The following is a 22,712-nucleotide window of genomic DNA, read 5'->3' as shown; positions in this document are numbered from 1 at the left end:
CTATAGATTCCACTCAAGTTCACAGAAACTGGCAGATCTTGATTAGCTCTAGGAATAGGCTGGGTGGTAGAGTTCAACAACACTATGATAGTTATGGCTTGTTATCTAACTGGAGCAGACTGGTAACAGAATGTAGGGTTTTGAGTTGGTTCACACATCCAGACAAAGACAACATGAGTTATTTTTACCATCCCTGGGTTATGGAATCTCCCCCTTTTAACTATCTGTACTCAGTGTTATGTAGAACGTCCTTAAAATGTGACTGAGTGGATAAGTACAACCTCACGGTCATGTTAACGGCTTAGTCAAAACATTAAGCAGCCCATTAGATTTTAAAGCTCTCTCCGGCTATCAGTTCACCTATAAAAAATCTAATAAGAAACACTGTGTCCGTAACTAAGAAGACTGACTGATGCTACACCACACTGAAGAAGGTATGTTTCTGTGATAATATAGGAAACATTCAAATACACCAGAGGCTACACAATGAGCCCTCTGGTTAGGGACTAACAAGACTGCTCCTAAGATCTCAGGTTCAGGGGTAGAGGGAACACTACATGGTGAAGAGTACTTGCTGTTCAGTTTCTAGCACCCATGTGGCAGCTCACAACCACCTCCAGTTCCAAGGGATCCAACATCTTCTTCTGGTCTTTGCTGACACCAAGCATACACGTGGTACACATACATACATGCAAGCAAGACACTCATAAACAGAAACTGGAAATGAAAATAAACAAGCATTTCTGGTTCAGCTCTGTGGATGGGGAGACTCAGGCCTAACTTGCTATGGCTATATGCCAACTGGTATCCAAATCTAGTCAGGCCGGCCTCAGACTATGCACTCGCTGAAATGGCCATTGTATGTGCAAAGTGCTACTGACAGCAGTGCCCAGGGTAATTGTAAAGAGAAGACAGAAACAAAGGGAGGGGGAGGAAGGGGAAATGAGTGAACTACAGAGTGAGACCTTGTCTCAAACAAACAAAAGAACAACTAGGCAATGCTTGCCTTACAGGCATGAGGGCCTGAGTTCTATAACCCCAAACCCACATGAACAAATGCTAGGTAGAGTGGTCCATGATTGTAAACCAAGCCCTGGGGAGGCAGAACAGGTGAACCTCTGGAGCTTGTTGCCCATTCAGCGTAGTCTACTTGGTAATTGTAAGGACAGTGGAAGACCCTTCACAAGAAGAGGAAGATGGCGCCTAAGAAACAAAAGCCAAGGTAGGTCTGGCTTTCACGTGCTGCGGGCACACATGTGTGTGCACGGCCACACAGAGGTCAGGGGGTGTGGGGAGGTGGCTGAATGATTTCCCAAAAGGTGATTAACTATTCCAAAGGACTCTATAAGGAAGGTAAGAATAAAAAGAAAGGCCACGACATCCAAGGGTGCATAAGTTTCTTGAGTTAGCAGGGAAGCTTCGTGTGGATGGCTTATGACCAACTATGAATCTATGTACGTTCTCCACTGAGTCCAAAAGCCAATGAAACTTCACAGGTGTAGAGAGCAATAGAGCCATTTCAGAAATCCTTGGTCATGTGCTTGGGTTTTAGAGAGGGCTTTTCTACAGTCTAGGCTAGCTATATAGCTAAAGATGGCACTGCATTTCCAATTACCTCCCAAGTACTGGCTTTACAGGAATATACCACCACTCCTAATGAGAAGTCACAAAGTAATATATGAAGCCCTTTATGAAAATAAAAAAAAAAAAACCTCAAAATAAGTTTACCAGGTCAGTTGGCTAAAACTGAGTGATAACAATAGCAAGTATAGTGCCCACACTACCCACTCGTTTCCTCATGGAGTATGTAAGGTATGCCTCTGTAGACTCTGCAGTCATCCTTTCATCAACAATGCTCAGTAACTAGGCCCAAGGGTGACAGAACTTAGAATTAGAGCTGACACTTTAACTCCTGCCAGTCGAATGCAGGGCTCACTGAGTAAAAAATTATTTCTCTCTTTCAAGGACCAATATTCATGATGAAAAAATTCCAAAAACATGCTAATAATAAAATGTTTCCATAAACTACACAAAAAAAATCTAAATAAATACAAGAAGCTGAGAATAATTTCAAATGAAATCCTGAAAAGTTTGCCTCACGTTTAATGTTCCTTTTCCATTTAATTAACAAGGCTATGTCTACAAGCATAAAATTAAGTTTCTGATATTAACCTTACACCCTCAAAAGATAAAGTTCAAAACAACTTCTGACTAAATTGGTGAGTAAACTAAGTAAGTCTGTCAAAGTAATTTCAGTCTAACCACTTTGTAAGTAAACAGTGATGTGCAAACATTATCAACGCTTTTTCTAAATGCTAGGTGAAAGAACCCGGACTCAACAGTTCCTCCACTATATAAGAGAAGGACTAACGTGAGAAAACACATCACTGTTTGCCAGGGATCAGGGATGGGAGAAGGGGACTTGATGAAAAGGGCCATTGCAAAGGGCCATGATGTAGATGACTGTGCATGATGTACAACTCTCTGCACAATGAAGACTGGTGAATCTATTGTTTATTTTCTAAAGAGAGAAAGAAAAGAAAAAAGGGCATGGAGTTGGACAGACGGGGAGGATCTGAGAGAAGTTGGGGAGGGGAAACCATGATTAGAATATATTACATGAAATTTTTTTCAATTAAAAAATGTATAATTTTTGAGTACATATTATCAACATGCTTTTCAAAGAATCCTTTCAATCAAAACATTTTAGAAGCCAGGCAATGGTGACACACAGCTTTAATCCCAGCACCTGGAAGGCAGAGCAGGCAGAACTGTGAGTTCAAGGCCAGCCTGCTCTCCAGAGTGAGTTCCAGGACAGCCAGAGCTGCTACACAGACGAAAAACAGAGATAGATAGATAGATAGATAGATAGATAGATAGATAGATAGATAGATAGTAGATAGATAGTAGATAGATAGATAATAGATGGATGGACAGATAATAGATAGATGAATGGATGGATAGATTGATGGACTGACAGACGGACAGACAGACAGACAGTAGGTAGGTAAGTAGGTAGAGGTTTAGCTCAATGGCCAACCATAAGTGAAGCCTGGATTCAATCCCCAGCACTAAAGAAAGAAAATCAAAACCACCGTGGTATAAAAATATTTATTTGTATAAAATCTATAATCTAAACAGTTTTTCATAACTATATCAGTGTTTACTTCTTGACATTCTATAAGAAATATCTTTAAGCTCTCTTGTAGAAAAAGGCAAAGATAAAGGAGTGCTTAAATAGTGACTCTTAATGCAATGGAAACATTCCCAAACCGTCCAAACTGTTCAGCCCACACACAAACCAACTACCTGGCCAGTACTTTTTCTGATATTGCCGAGGCTGCAATTTCAGGCCAGACAGGAGGCATGGAGATAACACAAAGGCAGCATGGCAGAAGCTGCTCACTGGGAGACTGGAGAGTGCATGGCCCTGCCCGACCGAGCTGCCACCACTGGGTACTGCAAGTTAATGCCACCCAAGCACACGGGCTCCAATGGAGCCGGGGTTTCTGTGTTTAAACACATGCAGACATCTGGACTCAGGTAATACTTTCTGACTCTTTCTGGAATGAGGCTTCCATTATTTTTTTTTTTTTTTAACACCACCAAATAAACAATACCGACAGGCAAGTTCATGGTCTGGAGCCCACAGTACACGCTTTCCAAATTCGTTTGGCGGCAGAGGCAGGTCTTTCCACTAACTGCTTACCTCTTTAATTGTAGAGAACCCAGAATGGGGGAAGGTATTAGTGCAACTGAAGTAGAATTCATCTCGAAACTGCCCGAAGGATGGTCACTTGCTGAAAAGCCGAAGTCTACGCACATTAAAAGCTCACAGTCTAAGCACACTGGGGAAACGCAGCACAACTTTTACCATCAGCGTCCAGACTGCAGAGCAAGGAAATAATCCACGTGCTGGAACTTGAGGACCTCGTTGCCCCAACTCATCCAACCCGGCTGTAAATTTCGAGCAAACAATTCCAAGTACTGCCCGCCTGGCTTGATGTAGTCTTTCAGTACTTCTGCCCAAAAAGAAAAGAAAAAAAAAAAAAATCATCAATTATTAAAAAAAAAAAAAAAAAAAAAATCGGTGTCCTTTTTTAAAGCAGGGAAGGATAGAAGAGGCAGGTATTTTGGTTTTTAAGACAGACAGCAAATTAGAGTCAAGCATATCATGGTTGGCTCTGCTAAAGGAGTAAGCACCTGCAGGCTTAGGAGCAGCACCACTGCAACCTGCACTAGTTCAGATTTATGGCTTTTCATTTGCAGACGGGAAAGGAAAGGGAAAGGGAAACAAGGGTATTGACGCCCACAGACCTGACCCTCCAATTTTCCAATGCTGCTCACACCTCTCCTGAGAATTCATTTACTTTATTTTTTAATAAATACAACCCATGCATTTAAAAACAATATGAAGGCGATCTGCTTGAAAACTGAATGAAGATAAACTATAAGTCTAGTTTTAGCACATACTTTAGTGAAATAATTAAGCAAAGAGTTGTATACAAACAGGAGTATTCAAAAGTCGTAACTACAGTCCCAGAGCTGAAACTTGGAAGATCTAAGTCTTTTCCCACACTATAGTTCTTTGCCTAAATTTCACCACGCTATTTCTAGTTAAGGAGGCCCTCGTTTATGTATTCATAACTATTACACTGAAAAATCATCTTTTTTGGAGAGAAGACATTTCATTTAGATTAGTTAAGTAACTGTTGTCCACACTGCCTGGGAGAAAGGGAAACCACAGCAACTTTTTTTTAAAAAGCACTTGTCCACTTAGAAGATAAACAATTAAATCATTCTAACCCTGATCATGTTCTGGTGGCTCTACTAGCCGCATAACAGGAATCTGGTATAAAAATGGTTCCAAGAAGAAAGAACTTCAGCAGGCAGAGTACAGTTCACCGTTGCTATGTTAGGCTGGCCTGAGAAGAAGCCTATCAGATTCTAAGAATGACAAACAAGGCTTGTGCAAGATTTTTCTTTTTTACTTGGGAAGTAAGGATCCAGCCCAAGGCCTGTACATGCTAGACAGGCACTCCATCTCTGAGCTACACCTCCAGCCTCGTGGCTTCTTTGGGGATAACTGAAAGGTTTAAAAGGTAACATCTGTAAAGTTAGAAACATAATATAGAAGGTGTGGATCTGGGAGGGGCTGGGGAGGGAGAGGAAGTGAATGTGATCAAAATGCATCACATGAAGCCCAGATAACTAACAAAATTATTACATTACTATTAAAAACATTGTGAGTGTTTCAGACTGTTTGTTGTCCAAGAGTAATATTCTTACTTACCAAAAGTCAAAGAGAAATTAAAAGCTGTTACTGCCTGCAATTGAACTAACTCAAATTTAGGCTTTGGTATGCTTTTAGATGTTGACATAAAAGACTCTATTCCTTTCAAAAGTACGGAATTAAACACAGGACAACATAAAAGAGAAAAATTTCTCTAGAGACCTAAAGGAGAAAACCCCAACCGCCCTTCTATTTTCTATAAGTAAGCATGGGCTAAGACACAGTGACGTAAGATTGCGCTACCCAGCCCCCTTCTGTTTTCTAGAAGTTAACACAAGCTAAGGTACAGTGATACAAGATGGCGGTTTACTTAGGCTCCAGAGTCTCTTTTGGCAAAGGCGTCCCTGATGAGGGGGTGGAAGAGACTGTTCAGCGGTTAACAGCACCTGCTGCAACTGTGAGAATAAGAAGCCTCTGACTCTTGCCTGCTCTTGGGACTCTTCTCTCCCTGTTGGGTTGCTAAGTCCAACCTCAATGTGATAGTTTGACTTTACATTATTGCACTTTATTTTGTCATGTTTGGTTGTTATCTGTTGGAGGCCTATTCTTTTCTGACAAGAGACTGATGGGTAGTGGATCTGGAGGGGAAGGGGGGTGGGGAAGATCCGGAAGGAGCTGAGGGGGGGGGAACTATGATCAGATGTGTTGTATGAGAAGGGAATCTATTTTCAAAAGAAAAAGAAAAAACCTTTGCTGCTCTTACAGAGGAGCAGGGTTTGATTCCCAGCATCCTCGTGGTGATTCACAACCATCTGTAACTCTAACTCAGGGGACTGAATGAGCTCTTCTGGCCTCTGCAGGCATCTGATGAACAAACATACAAACAGAGCACCCACACGTATAAAATGACTTTTTAATTAAGAAGACATACCTTAAGGTTTTGAAGCAAGAGAGAACAGTTCATGTTTTCAGACTACATGAAACAGTTTAATAAGGTTCACAAGAAGAAGTTCGATATATATATATATATATATTATATATATATATATATATATATCATGCAAGCCCCCCGAGTTATGATTTCACTGTAAAATTTACCACAGGAATCTTTAAGTCACCTTCTGATGGCTTTAACTTGTACCTCTCTATAGACAGAACACATAACCTAAACTAATATAAGCTCAAAAACAAAGTACCACAAATACTTCCTGCATATTACTATGTAGCCAAAGCTTGAAGATTAACTATATTGAGTCATTCAGATTTTACCCACAAATAACAACTTTGAGTTTGGAATGGCTTCCGGTCTAAAAAGATGTGCTTGTGCTGCCATCTAGTGGCAGTACGGCAGAACTGCACATTATAGACTATTCAGGGCAAGACATTTTAAGTCACCACTGTCTTTAAATCTTCTCTTAAGAGTGATCTTTAAAGGTATTTTTACTCTATTTCAAATGAAATGACAAAGAGATTAAAAACTATTTCAGAATGGAAGGCTGGGAGCCTTAAATTTCTTTGTAAATCTTTTATAGCAAACTATAAATCCTAAAGCAAATGACTTAATAAGTTTTGGAGCATACCAAATGATAATCGAAACTGAAGTATACAAATTATATTTCCTGAAAGTACAACTGGTGTTAAATACATCCTTTTTCAAGGAGCAACAGAGTTCATCCAGGACACAAACTAATGCATCAGTATTTATGCAGTCCCAAGTGTGAGATTTCAGAGGATCCTTCTAAGGCAAAGAATAGTCAGACACATCTGAGTGATTCTCAAATTAAAGGTACTGCAAGGACTCCTTTGCAAAGTTAACGATGGAAACAGAAATCCTGAGTCCACTTTCTTTCATTTGTTGTGTGTGTGTGGGTGTGTATCTGTGTAACACAGGTGTGGCGTGGGCACTCGGCATGTAAGTACCAGAGCAGGTGTCCTCCTTATTACTCCCTTGAGACAGGTTCTCTCGTTGAACTGGAGCACAGCATCTGGCTAGAGTGGCCGGCCCGTGAGCGCTCTGGGAAGAGCCTGCCTCTGCCACCCATGAAGGGACCGCAGGCACACATGGCCGAGCCTCGCTTTTTATTTACATGGATGCTGGGGACTTGAACTCATGCTGGCTGAGCAAGCACTGACCCACTGAGCCCTCTCCCAGCTCCCCTGAGTTCCCTTCCTTGTGTTTTCTTTTCCTAACTCACGAACTATATTCTGCAAAAGAAAAAAAAAAGAGGCCATAGTTTTTAAGTAGTAATGATCAAATTAATAAACTATCTTCCTGAAGAAGTTACCTGAAAAGCAAACTGGCAATATCAAATCCAGGCTCTCAAGGACTTCCCTGAGTAAGACCACTTATTGACTTTTAAATGCGCTGTAAGGCAATGACAGCGATTCTTACCGCTCTGCAGCATTAGATATCACTACTCAGTCTGGGAATGAGGGCGAAGGAAAAAGATGCAGGTAACCGGCCAGAGCAGCAGAGCCAGAAGTCGCGCGCGTGTGAGCCGATGCCCGAGGCCAACACTCGCCGCTAGTCCTTGCTGCTGAGTTCCACTCCATGAGGGGCACAGCACTGAGCACTGCAGCCTCAGGGAATGGCAGCCTGCCTTCGGGAGACACACAACTGCCACGGTCAGGGGATCCTACACATCTATTATGCTGGGTTCCTGGCCTTAGAACAAGTAAGGGGTTTGCTGGGTCTGAATCCTAAACCTGAGGGCAAAACAAGACCACTCACTGGACTACATCCTCTGAGGCCCCAACAGCCTTCATCCGCCAAGGCTACTAAAGACGGTAAGGCTGAGAGAGAGGGCCGAGGGACAGCCGAGGTAACACAACCCAACACGCGCTCTACTCCATAAGTTCTGCAATGAACTTTCTACACTTCTGATATTAAAACAAACATCTAGTTCACAACCCTACAGACCCCGTTCAAACGCTAATTTCAACCCTTTGGCTACTTTCAAGGCCGTAAAGTTCTGCCTCACAGACACATACCAGCAAGCGGTGGCTTGTGTGAGTGAAGAACGCAGGGCACACTGACGATCAGCTTCTGATCTGGGACAGGGGACGCGTTCACATCTGTGCTCCTAATTAAAACAGAACGAGATAACAAACTGTTACTCAAAGGACAACTTTTAATTACGTGCTACAGTTGCATCGTTTTTCCTCTTAAATAGTAATTACTTCTATTAATAAATAAATTTAAAGACAGAATCAATGAGGGAAATCGATTTAAAAATTCAAACATCTTTAGGATGTCATTTTAACTACTATACTCTGGATAAAACAAAAGTTAATATAAATCTTATTTATTATGTAACTTACACTTTTCAGCTCTAGGCCATTTTAGACTTAAAAGTATAAAAATAAAGGAAAGTCAGAGTGATCACTATATTAATTTTAAAAGCCTATATTTATATAATTTTGAAAAAATCAGTTTTCTCACCTTAATGCTGAAGTAGTTTTTTCTCGAACTCTCCCCAATACAAGACATTCATAAGGCTTTTTGTGTGGAGAATCCAATGGAAACACGAACTCCCCTGAATGTGTGATCTGAAAGGAAGGAACCATGGAAAGCCAATTTTTTTTTTTTTTTATACAGATTCCACAAAAAAAAAAAAAAAAAAAAGAGAGAAAGAAGCTATTAAACCTCCACACTAGGACTGTCCAATAAAAAATATAGTATGAGCCACATATGTAAGCCAAATATATAATTTTAAATTCTCTAGTAGTGACACTAGAAATAAGTTTCTTAAAAGAATGCAAGGTAATTAATTTTAATTGTATTTAACCTAGCATATCTAAAACAGTATTTGCATATGCAACCAATTTTAACAGGTATCATGATATATGACATTTCCTCCATAGTGGGTCTTTCAAACCAACATATATTTAACACTACAGTATCTCTTTACTTGAAGGGTGAAAGTCAAGTACTAGAGAGCTCCATGTCACAGTGGCTACCATACGGGACAATGTGCCTATAAGGAACGTCTTAAAACTCATAACATGGATATTTTAAATATATCGGTTATCATCTCTCACATAAACAATCTCCACTTTTTAATGACCCTGAAAAATAGGCCATTGTTAACTTAGTCATTAATTCACTCAAATAACATCCAGTGATTACTAACCATGTGACTAAGTAGTTAAAAATAAAGCCTTCTACACTTCAGGTTAAAGAACTTCGCCAGGCTGTGGTGGCACATGCCTTTAAGCCCAGCACTCGGAAGGCAGAGGCAGGAGGATCTCTGTTGAATTCGATACCAGCCTGGTCTACAAGAGCTAGTTCCAGGAGAGGCTCCAAACCCACAGAGAAACCCTATCTCGAAAACCAAGATAGATAGATAGATAGATAGATAGATAGATAGATAGATAGATAGACAGACAGACAGACAGACAGACAGACAGACAGACAGAATGTCAGAGCCACAGTTTAGTGCAGAGACTGACTCTGCACTATAAATTCCACGCTGGAAGCTTAGCAGGATCCTTTCTCCAGAGAGAGAGAGAGAGAGAGAGAGAGAGAGAGAGAAGCTAGAAGGTAGCTAAGGTCAAGATGGTCCTCAAGACACTGTGGATTACAGGGGGAAAACAAAAAACAAAGAAAAGGTTCTTGGTTCCCCAACCTTCTCAGGTGCTCTACGGTGCCTTGTTATTCTCTGCTCTCATCCCCATAAACAGGGGAAGGAGATGGGTAACGCAAAGGGCAGAGAAGCAGCTGCTGTGTGGAAAAGACAGTCCCAAAATTCTTTCTTGTTCATTAAACTACAGATATTACATATGCACGCGCGCGCGCACACACACACACACACACACACACACACGACATTATTTAATAAACTAGAGTTTTCTATAACTTTACTCTTTTATCTCCCCCTGATCTCCCAAGGCCAGCAGTTTGGGGCCCTACTGCATAGACACGGGATAAACAGACAAACACTTTGAGAACAGGAAGGCAGGTGTTCAGGCACAAAGCACAGAGAGTTCTCATCGGAGCCTGATGAAGATACCAGTGACGTGGACGCAGTGAGGACAGTCTGTATCTTTCCCGTGAGCTATGGTACGCGACACTGTGTTAGCAGATGAGCTGACTTCTGAACTCACCTTTACCCAGTACCATTCTGCAATGACTTCCACAGACCATGAAGGGTATAGTTCCTCCTTCACAAAACACAGGTGCTTCTGCCTGTTGGTCACCCAAGTAACAACAAGGCAGTCAGCAGCAGCCAGCTTAGGGACAGGCATTTGCTTTATCTGCTGTGGTGATAAACAGCTGTACCTGAGAGTGAACAGGAAAAACATGAGAAAATTAACTTCAAGGACCAACCCCACAGACACAAAGCTCCAGGAGCCACTCATGTGTGGTAAATATGGAGTCACACTGACACCTGGTGGATTCACTGGCACTTACACATGCCCCGATTTTTCTATTTTACAAGTTTTTAATTGCCAGGATGTAGGTTTTTGGGTTGTTTTTGGTTTGCTTCGTTTTGTTTTTAATTACTTTCAAGTGACTTACATTTTGGTAATTTTCCAGCGTGTAATAAGCTAGGTGAGGTTGGGCGAGGTGATAGGAGATCTAGGGGCCAGCAGTGTGCGCCTTATGATGACATCACAGCACCTCTGCTTTTTCCAAACATACTTTCAAATTTTTAAGAGTATCTTTATCTTATTTCATTCTCAAGTGGGTCCAAAAAATATAGAGGTACAGACGTAGATACAAATATAGACATCTACACTCTTACAACTTAGAAAGAAAATTATCACACACCTTATAAACAAAAATCCAAAGAAAGCTAAAGATAATTGTTCAGAGGAAGGACGTCAGTCTGAGTTTATAACAAGACAGGAATTGCTGCATCTGGGAAACTGAAGGGTGAGAAGAAACTAAAAAGCAGTCATCACAAGTACAGGGGAAGAAAGCTTCCTCCAGTTATAAGGACGTTAGTAAGGGTGAAGGCCAGCCCGGTAGCTGACTGCGCTCATCCTGAGATGACGCAGACTGAAAATACAAGCAAGTATGTGAACTCAGAGATTCACTCCCGGCACATTGCTGTAAACTACAAGTATGGCACATGCGACAGGGAGAAGGCAAAGGACGGCCCTTAGCGTTGTTGAGAAACCTTGGATAGCTTAGGCCTCAGTGACGGCTGCAGACCCTGTTTCACACATGTATTAGTATCTAGAATTAAGGAAATTACTTTTTGATGAGCACACTGTCAGTAGCTCAGATAACCGCTGTCATGTTTATTGTATACTAAACTAGAAAGCACAAAGGACAAAGGGCTCCAGAACGCAAACGAACAGATGAATCGTTCCCACGTACCTGTTACTTCTTTTAACCGATTTGTTCTGCCATGGCGGATCAATCACAATTACATCAAATGTCTTACTACCTGAAATCAAAGGCACAATTTCAAAAACCATCCTCTGCATGTGATGAGTTTAAAAGCTAAACACTGTGGTTGAGGGGAAGCCATAGAGCCCACACTCTCATAAGCAAGCTCTGAGCTGAATCCCCAGAAGCCTTCAAAGATAAGAAATACACAAGCACACAAGTGCATGCACACACACACACACAGCCACACACACACACACACACACACACACACACACACACACACAACGAAATTAAGACAAAAAGTTTTAAAGAGGGACCAGCAAGTGCCACCAAACCTGCTGATCTGAGCTGGATCTCAACCCCACACAAGGGTAGAAGAGTCCACAAAACTGTCCTCTGACTTCTACACATGTTCACAGAAACACACAATGATAATAACAAATTAATGTGTTTCAAAAGTAAAGTACTGCTTTTTGAACCTAGTACCTTGGATATGTTCAGCATGCTATTTAGCTGAGCCAGACCCAGCCCAATGGAAGGACTTTATAGACACACGCACAAAGGAACACAACAGAAGAGTTTGTGGTACTTATTTAGACACCATAACTCTGGGCCTGTGAGACAACAGCAATTGCAGTTGTGCACACTGACTTTTGCAGAGCCATCTATGGGTGGCTACGGTCCACTGAGCTGGGTACTAACAACCTGAAAACCCCCTTACAAGTCTGGCAGCCTCATTAATGGTCCTCCTGGCCCTATGTACTTTTTAACGTTCTCCTTTTTTAACTTTTTATTTTGAAATTTCAGTTTTATAGTTGATACGATAAACATAAGGAAACCTCCAGTTACCACAAAATTCTTTCTTGCTTTCTTTCTTTTTAAATCCAGGTCAAAATCAGAATCACATTTTGCTTTTAGTTATCACATTTCCTATTTCAGGTTATTACAGACGTCCCTAACTTGGGCTTGGTATTGCCTCGTTACTAAATTTAGACCATCTATTCCTGGCAAGAGTATTACCAAAGTAAGTCTGCCACACTATACCAAAGAAACGGGTGATCCAGGATGTCAAACTGTGTCATACTGTCACTGTTAAAGTACCAACTGATGGTACGTTTATGAGCAAGCTTTTCTTGCTCCTGAGCAATTACCTTATGCCAAGATACTTTAAAAGCATGAGAGCACCCTCCTCTCACGCACTACTTTGCCACTCAATGATAACTATGGCATCTGTCAAATGGAAATTTTCTGGGCCCATTATTCCATTCACATTAGTTAACTGGAATTTATTCTAAGGAAGAGTTATACCTTCCCCACCAACTGTACAACATAGATATATTCTAATAAATGTACAGGCTTGTAAGTGAGCTAAAGGATGAAAATTAAAATAAGGATAGAGGCAAGCAGGTAGGCTAACTGCTGGTACACCACACCAAAGAAAACACAAGAGATAAATAATCCCAAACCAGAAAGTCGAAACAGGAAAGAGATACACGCCACGATGACCACCACCACAAGAACACAGTAACAGGAATCAACAAACACTGCTCATTCATCTCTCTCAATATTGGGGGGGGGTCTCAATTTCCCAATAAAAAGACACAGACTAACAGAACAGATACAAAAATAGAATCCATACTTCTGCTGCATCCAAGAAACACGCCTTAACATCAAGGATGGACGTCAGTGGATTCAGTTTGCAAGTATTTATTAAGAATTTTTGCATCTATGTTCAAAAGGGAAATTGGTCTCTAATCCTTTCTTTACTGAGTCTTTATGTGATTTGGTTATCAGGGTAACTGTGTCTTCATAAAATCAATTGGGCAGTTTCCTTATGTTTTTATTTTGTGGAATAATTTGAGGAATATTGGCATTAACTTTTCTTTGAAAGTTGGTTGATGTTTGTGTTAAAACAGACAAACAAAAAAAAATTTAAAAACGCTGGGCTGTTTTTTTGATTGATAGACTTTTAATGACTGCTTCTATTTCACTAAGGGTTATAGGTCTATTTAAATTGTTTATCTGATCTTTATTTAACTTTGGTAAGTAGTATGTATGGAGAAAATTATCCATTTCTTTTAGATTTTCTAGTTTGATGGAGTACAGGTTTCTAAACTATGTCCTTATGATTCTCTGGATTCCCTCAGTGTCTGTTCCCTCTCCACAAACAAATTAAAAACATCATCCACAGAACCAAGTAGGTTTCATTCCAGAGATACAGGGATAGTTCAACATAAAAAAAAAAAAATCAGTAAATTTATCTACCAAATAAACAAACTGAAAGATTAAAAACTACATGATCATCTCATTAGATACAGAAAGGGCCTTTGACAAAACCCAACACTCTTCATGATGAAAGTTCTGGAGAGATGGAGAATACAAGGGACACAATTCAACGTGATAAGGGCAGTTTATAGCAAGCGCATCAACTTATAAGAAGAGAAACTCAAAGCAATTCAACCAAACTCAGGAACAAGATAAGGTTGTCCACTCTATACCTATTCAATACAGCACTTGAAGTTCTACCTAGAGCAATAAGACAACTATCAAGGGAATAAAAAAAATGGGAAGGAAAAAAAAAATCAAAGTATCTTGATTTGCTGATGATATCATAATATACACAACTGACCCTAAAAATTCTTCTGGGAAACTTCTACAGCTTATAAACACATTTAGCAAAGTAGCTACAAAAATTAACTAACAAAAATCACAAATGACAAATGGATTGAGAAAGAAACCAGGGAAACAACACCTTTCACAATAGCCTTAAATAATATAAAGTACCTTGGGATAACTAACCAAACAAGTGAAAGACTTGTATGATAAAAATTTTAAGTCATTGCCAGGAGGTGGTGCACACCTTTGATGCTAGCACTTGGAAGGCAGAGACAGGATCTCTGTAAGTTCAAGGTCAGCCTTTATTCCTTATGACTTTTTCAAATATCCTTAACTATTATCTTACTCTCCTTTCTCCCTGTATACTTATCTCCCTTGAATGTAATTATAACACTGAAAACATACACACAAGTAACATTATACAAACAGCGCAGGTTACGTACATACATGCATATAACGATTAATGAAAAATCCGTGAATTTGAAAGGGAACAAGGAGGCATGTATGAGAAGGTGTGGAGGGAGGAAAGGGAAAGGAGAAATGGTGTAATTATAGTATACTCTAAAAAATAAAAGACATAATTGTCGCAGAATATTTGTTTAACTATGTAAAGATGTGTTGTATTTGTTTAATTGTGTAAAGGTGTGTTGCTGTTTTACCTTGCCTGCCTAAGGCACCTGACTGGTCTAATAAAAAGCTTAATGGCCAATAGCAAGGGAGAAGGTATAGGCAGAACTTCCAGTCAGGGAGAGTAAGTAGGAGGAGGAATTTAGTCTTGGGAAGGAAGAAAAAAAAAAAAAAGAGAGAGAGAGAGAGAGAGAGAGAGATGCCAGGGAGAAGCCAGAGGCCAGACAGACAGACTTGGAAGAAGCAGGAAAGTAGGACATACAGAATGAAAGGCAAAAAGCCCTGAGGCAAAAATGTAGATGAACAGAAACAGGTTAAATTCAGTTAAAAGAGCTAGTGGACAAGCCTAAGCAAAGGCAAAGCATTTATAATTAGTAATAAGTCTCCATGTCTTTGCTGGCTGGAAGGCCAAAGAAAATTCCAACTACACATAATACAATAAGTAAAATAAGAAAGTGGTTGTTTTTAAATTATTAATGTAAAAGATGAAACGAGAATGAAAACTATGACATTCTAAGTAACTCATCCCTGTCATCTACTTTGAAGAATTTATGACAGACACTATCACTGGATAACTGACCACCCAGGCATAGGGTGGCCTGCCAGTAATTAAAAGGTTTTCAATACTAAAGTATGTTGCAGTTGCTTATAACTTAAAATGTTGCCATAAAATATCCTAATAACAGATTAAATTCAACTTGATTACATTACCACCTCTCACCTACCACATTCCTTGGGATACGTTATAATTTATTAACAACATGTAACACTGAGCTAAAAACCTGACACAATCATCTCACTTAATCCTCAGTGGCCTTCAGAAGCACGCATAGAAATCAAACTTGACAGGTTTTGGTGTGTGTATGACTACCTGCCTGGGTAATTATAGACTTCAACAACTTTTTAAACCTTGTACAAAAAAATGTTAAGTTAGGTAACAAATGATTTAGAGGTAGGCTCAGTAACTGAAAACTTGTTTTCCTTTAACACCTGTAGGACAATGATCCGTTCTCACTGTGGTCTTCTATAAAAGTAATTCAGAAATAGTTAATGCTTAAACAATAGCTATTATAATAGTCTTATTCATTGGCCTTTGTAAATACCAAACTAAGGGAGATCTTGGCCAGTAAGAGATAATATTCCCAAGTCAAATTTCTTAGCTAAGATAATTTCATATTTCTTAAGTCATCTTGAAATTAAAATGAGTGTAAATAAGCAGTTGTCGAAAAGAGTTTTGAGCATCTTTTATTCAGACAAAACTGCATAGGAATAGATCTCCACTGTTTTGCCTGCAGGTTTGTCTGTATACCACATGTGTGTCTGATGCCCTCAGAGGCCAGAAGAGGGCGTCAGATCTCCTGAAACTAGAGTTAATAGCTGTGGGTCCTGAGGATGGAACCCAGGTTTTCTGGAGAGCAGCCAGCACTCTTAACCACTGAGTCGTCTCTCCAGCCCCAGGAGTAGCAAACAAATCAAAACAACAAAATCCCCATGGAAAACTCCTGGACAGTGCTGCAAAAGTTCTTGGTTGTATAAAACAGATGGATTAATCCACCTCCAGTAGGAAAGCGTGCTTTTGAATGATGTCTTTCCTTAGCATGTCTTTTTCTTAAAAGAATGATGTTGAAAACTTAAAATGTAACATAAAAGGCTAGAAATGAAAAAATTATAAAGGATAGTAATGATTTGGGAATTAATATTCACAACTAAAATGTTTTCATTTCAGTAGATAAACTCTTGGTTAAACACAAGTGTGTTCTGAATTCCTGAGCGCAAGTAACTATTATGTTTGTTTTCTTAAATACCAGTTGTTTTTTTTTTAAACCCTTTATTTGTCAAGAAAATTTATTGACTTCCAAAAACCAGGAGGTAGGTGTAGTGACGCATACATTAATCCTAGCATCCAGGAAGCTAAGGCAGAAGCAGGCAGAACTGAAATCAAGGCCATCCTGGGTTATACATATAACAACTGGGTAAATACATGCCAGCCTGGGCCACTTAACAAGACTCTGTCTCAAAAATAAACAATAGAGCAGAAGTCAGCATTTTAAAACTGAACTTACAATCAAAGTTCAAACGTTTGACTTCTGAGATGACAGAAAAAGTATCTTTTTCTAAAACAAACATAAAAACTACTTACAGTTGAGAAGTGGCTGCATGCAAGAAATGTCGGACAAAAGAAAGCTGCTTTTTGGTGGCAGTAGGTATTTCTGCCCCATTAAAGTAACCATTTTGGGAAAGCTAGAGTTGTTTTCAATGACCTGTGATAACAGATCCAGCTCTTGAATAGACGTATCGTCTTCTGTCAAACATAGCGTCTGAGGCTCCATTTCATTCATGGACGGCAAATGCTTTGCCATCTCACATAATTCTGACAAATTGCAAGCATTGAGTGGTAGAGTGATGTGGTCACTATTTCCATCCTGTTTTCCAACAAATGGATAAAGAAAACCACTTTTGAGACCTTCTTGGATTAACTGTGAAGATCCATCCAAAATCAGCTCTCTGATCTGTTTAAAAAGAAAAAAAAAAAAAAAAATGTTTAAAGTACATTAAGATGATACTGGTTTTAAAATTATCTTCCAGAGGCTGGAAAGATGGCTCCAGCAGTTGAGAGAACTTGCCGTTCTTAAAGAGAATCTGGGTTCAATTCCCAACTTCCACGTGGCTGCTCACAACTAGCTGTCAATCCAGTTCCAGGAGATCTGTCACACTCTTCTGGCCTCAGAGGCCACCAGGCACACACACGGCACCAGACATGCATGCAGGCAAAACATCCATACACAAAAAATAAAATTAGGTTACGAATAAAATAATTTTCCAAATAATTAAATTCCTGCTGTGCTTTGAATATCTTACTTAATATATTAAAATCCATTCTTATTAAGCTTAGCTTAATTTTATATAGTATAATGAGATATGGGTGTTAACAGCATACTTTTGAATTCTATAGAATGAAACACACCTCATAAATCCCCTATTAAGTAATGTAACGATGAGTGTATACAAAAAATGATGAAGCTTCGAGCCAAAAATAACTTTCCATTGCTTGGGCTGTTTCTGCCAGGTATCCGGACGTGGTGGTGAGTAAAATATCCGCTGCCTATGCTCACCTATGCTCTGCACGGCAAAGCCCTACAACACGGGGTAGGAAGGGCACCTATCCACGTAACACACACGCTTTTCCTTGTGCCAGAGTCCTTTGTCCTGATCCAGACATTCCACATCTTCTGCCAGCGACTGTGAATCTTCATGGTAAGCTAACTTATTCACAGCCCTCACTGGAGTGTTAGGTAATCATGGTCTCTCAAGACGGGAGAAATGCTGATCTAAACCCATCTTATCAAGCCCACCAGGAAGGACAGAACAAGTAACACAAATTCTGCAGGCAGAGAAGTTCTGAAAGCTATGCATAGGAGCAGCAGTTACAGAACACAATCACCAACCCCACACAGTACAGTCTCAACAATACTTCAATGAAACAAATCTCAACAAACTTAAAAGAACTGGAAGTTAATCTTATACCCTCCCCAAAGGATTTAAGTTAGAAATAAAGAACAAAATGATGAAGAACTAAAACTCAACCCCAAATGCAAATGAGATCGTTCCCTCCTAAATAATTCAGGCAGGTGGAAGATGAAATCACAAGAGAGATTACAAAATGTTTTTCTCACGATGGAAGTAAAAATACAAAATATCAAGTTACACAGAATCACAACGGGATCCCATTCCATACCATCAGAGTGGCAGTTAAAAACGAAATAGAATGTTTTGGTGAAAATGTGGAAAAATTAGAACCTGTATGCACTGTTGGTGGAAATACAAAAATTGTACAGCAGCTATGAAAACAGCATGGTAGTTTCTGGAGGGGGAAACGAATTCAATGTATAACCTAACTATTCTACAACTTCTATAGCAGCAATATGACAGTATCTACCAAATGTTCAAACCAAGATAATTAGGGGGAGGGGGACAAAAATAGGCATGTTTTCTCTCATCCAGAATGTAGATTTGATGACATATGCATGTGTATCATTATTTAACTCTGTGTGTGTGTATGCATCATAAAGGAAGGGGGACTACTTGGGAGGCAGTGGGGGGGGGTGAAATATGAGCAAGGTACAATGATATATGTAAGAAAGTGTCATGATGAACCTCATTATTTTCCAGGCTAACTAAAACAATTAATTCAAAAAAATCAACAATTCATCATAATACAAGAAATCAAAATATGATCATGGGAGCTGGCCCTCGGAAGACCACCTCCATGCAGCAATCTATCATCCATTGCTATGCTATACTTACTCTCATGTTGAATCTTTTGAGGGGTTTCTTTGTTGTTTTCAGGGTTTCCCCCCCCCCCACTGTAAATTTTCAGCATTATTTTCATAATTTGCCATGTTACATATTCCATCCTCACATCATTTCCAATACTGAAAATACAAATGTGCATTCTTTTAAAGAGCTCTGATTCATTTTGTGCTTTTTTTTTTTCCAGAGTAGACTCTGCACAAGCACATACATTATCACGCTGATTTCATATATAAGGGAGCCTCATTCTACTCTCCCTATCTTTCTTCAAGTTTTCACCCACAAATAACCATTCTGTTCTCTTGTTGTATCTGCATATATAAAGTTAAATAACAGTCTACGTTCAGTCATTTATTGTTGAACCTAAATTCAACACATGAGAGAAAAATCTCCAAGAGTAAAAACACTGCAGCATCCTCAATGAATTTAGCCAGCAGTACAAGATTAATTAAACTAACAGGATATGTGGTGTTAATAAAAACTGGCTTAAACTGTTCACTGCTGACAAGAAACAAACCACTTAAGTTCTAATTCTGACCAAAACAATTGCTTTATTTCTAAGATATATTTTGTTCACTTTTAAGCCACTTGGTATTACTCTCCCTACATGATCGATAAATATTTTATACCTACCTTTGTATGATATGCCATGGCATCCAATTCACCTTGATTGAAAGCCACACATCTTTTACGCTTCTAAAGAGGGTAACGAGAAAAAAGTTAATGTTGCAGCGTATCGCAAAAGTTGACGGTTTGAAACCTGTTAGATTTAGTATTCTACCTATTTTTTTGAAGGTAAGAAGGTCCATTGAGATCAAAATCGGTGCCCATGGGATATGAAGGAGTCTTGGTTCTTCATAAGCAGTTGTTGCCACAGTTAGCAATCGGTTTATATGCATAAGGTATAGCTACCTACTCCCCACTTTCTTCACTTCTGAACATGAACCATCTGTAGGCTACCAGAGAAGTGAAGACCAGTAGTCAAGGGCACTGGCTGCTCTTACAAAAGACCCGGGTTTGGTTCCCAGGATCCATATTGTAACTTAGGGAAAGCAGCGCTCCAGAGAGAAAGATGCCGTGAGAAAGGGGTTTTTTATTAGAGACCGGCCTCTAGAGACAGGAACAGCAGGAGAGAGGAAAGATGGGGAGACGGGGAGAGGGGGGAGAGAGGAGGAGAGACAGAGTGGGACAGAGAGAGGGAGAGAGAGAAGGATGGGTGCGCAGGGCCCTTTCAAAGGGAACACAGTGAGTATGAATGTGCACAGGTGGTGCTCTTAGTGGCTGCAGCTGAGGCCGGATCCTGTCAGGACCCCAAGGTCAGGCCAGTACAGATGCCTGAATACTAATACATACGGTGGCTCAAAACTGTCTATAACTCCAGTTGCAGTGGATCTGACGCCCTCTCCTGGTCTCTGCAGGCATACACATGCTGCACAGAAATATCTACATGCTAAACACTCATATGCATTATATCAATAATTTTTTTTTTTAAGAAAAAAATTTCTCAGAGCCAGGTATGGCATCTCAGGTCTGTAATGCCAGGAAATGAAAGGTAGGGGGCAGGAGGGGTAAGAGTTCAAGGTCATCCTTTGCTACACAGTGTATTCCAGAACAACCTGGGCTACCTGGACCCTTTCCAAAAGAAGATAAAAAAAAAGAAAAGAAAGAAGTTCCAGGTATGATGCTAGATGATGACAATCCCAGTGGCTAGGCGACGGGAGGCCCAAGTTCAAAACTATCCTGGCAGCATAACAAAACACCTCTCATCAAAATAAAAAAAAAAAAATTAATTTTAATATATCTTAAAAAAGGTATTCGGAAGGCTGACAAGATGACATTTATCACCAAACCCAAGAACCTAAATTCAATCTCCAGGATCCACCATTGTGGAAGGACAGAGCTCTAGCTCCTGAAAACTGTCCTCTGACCTAGAGATGTACTCCAAGTCACATGTGTTCCTACACATACAAAACGCATACCTACAAATGCGTAAAGGCCCTTAGGATTGCTCTGAGGGTTACAGACAAACCAATACTAGCAGTATTCTGTACCTGACTACCACGTGCAGCAGAGACTGTGAGATCAGGAGCAAAGAGCTGTAACTTCCTCCTTTTCACTGCTGACCTGCTACTAATTAACGCAGTGCCAGATTCTGAACAGGCTAAAATAGTTGTTGATGGCTAAATACGTAAGAGGATTTAAGATTAGGCTCATTGTGTGATTTGCATTGGCATATCAAAAAAAAAATAATAATAATAAGGCACATGCCATCATGATAGAATTCATCACATATGCTCATCTGTATTTCCCACATTAAAATGAGAAATCTGTCAGGCAACGGTGGCAAAGTGCCCGTCATCACAGTACTCCAGGGGCAGAGGCAGAGGCAAGAGTTCGAAACAGCCTGGTTTATACAGATGAGTTCCAAGACAACAGGGAATGCAGTAAGACCTTGGATAGACAATTTGTGGGAGTCAGTTTCTCTCCTTCTACCAAGTGGCCCCTGGTGACTAAACTCAGACCACGAGGCTTGACAGCAAAGCGCCTTTCCCTGCTGAGCCATCTCTCCAGGCCCCTGCTTACTTTTCTGAAACATGCAATGTGTTGTTCTAGAATGTTAGGATCTAAAATTAAAGGTAGGTGATGGCAAATGCTTATAACCCCGGGGGGCTTGGGAAATGGAGGCAGGAGGATAAGAAGTCTGTCACCCTCAGCCACACAGTGAGGTGGAGGGCAGCCCACAAGACCCTGACTCAACAAAAAAATAAATAAATAAATAAAAATTGTTCTTGGGTATGCTAACACCTTCTGCATTATTAATTCCTTATACTTAGAAAATGGGAAGATATTTGAGATACTGGAATTAAAATTTTGTTTCATGGTTTAAAAAAAAAAAAAGAAGAACCTTAAAACTTCCTACCTTCCCAACAGAAATGGAGACTTCTTGTTTATTGCCAGTCACTAAATTCTCCTTTTTGTTACTTTGTTGGCATTCTTTGTGAGCCGCTGAAGTTATGTAAGGTTTGGTGACTTTAAATAGCTCAGGTCGGAAAACATATTTTTGGGTGATCATTCCACAACTCCCTCCGTCTTCATCCTCATTGCCTGGCATAGTAGTAGAATCAGGACCAATGCATGGAGCAGGAGCTCCAAAAGGAGGCGTGGCATCCATCTGAAGAGAGCCCAGGTAGACAGAAGAAGTAGGCTTGTTGTTATTGCAGGAAGGCTCCTGGTGCTGCAGAAGTTGATAGTTTATCTTGTTAATGAAAGAAAGATGATCCAGTAACCACCCAGGTGGCAAATGGTGCACCACAGACATTCTCTTTTTTAAAAAAAATAGAGCAGAAAACAACTGGGAATCAAGAATCAGAACTAGGGCTGGGAGCGTGCGTAGCTCGACGTAGGAGGTGCTGGGTTTGATACCCAGCGCTAAAAACAAACAAAAAAAAAAAAAAAGCTTTTAAAATCAGGTTCTTAACGTCCCGTATTTCAATAATCTTGTACTTTGAACACACAAGTAGGTCTGATATGCAAACATACAAGGTGGGCTCCTCTCCTTTAAATGTCTCTTCATTTCAGAGT

At 40.0% G+C, this 22,712-nt stretch overlaps 1 protein-coding gene across 1 annotated transcript; it reads right to left on the bottom strand.

Moving 5' to 3' along the window:
- Positions 1-3,854: 3,854 nt before the first annotated feature.
- Mettl4 (methyltransferase 4, N6-adenosine) lies at positions 3,855-22,488 on the bottom strand. Its single transcript, XM_051190933.1, has 8 exons — positions 22,051-22,488; positions 19,764-19,826; positions 16,960-17,329; positions 11,562-11,631; positions 10,340-10,514; positions 8,676-8,782; positions 8,225-8,316; positions 3,855-4,022 (listed from the first exon to the last, which is right to left on the bottom strand). Exons 1-8 carry the CDS (start codon positions 22,447-22,449, stop codon positions 3,877-3,879), a joined length of 1,422 nt encoding a protein of 473 aa, XP_051046890.1. The 5' UTR covers positions 22,450-22,488; the 3' UTR covers positions 3,855-3,876.
- Positions 22,489-22,712: the final 224 nt, after the last annotated feature.

The sequence above is a fragment of the Phodopus roborovskii genome, unplaced genomic scaffold (genome assembly GCF_943737965.1).
Source record: "Phodopus roborovskii unplaced genomic scaffold, PHOROB, whole genome shotgun sequence".
Lineage (NCBI taxonomy): Eukaryota > Metazoa > Chordata > Mammalia > Rodentia > Cricetidae > Phodopus > Phodopus roborovskii.
This window is presented reverse-complemented; position numbering and strand designations above follow the sequence as displayed.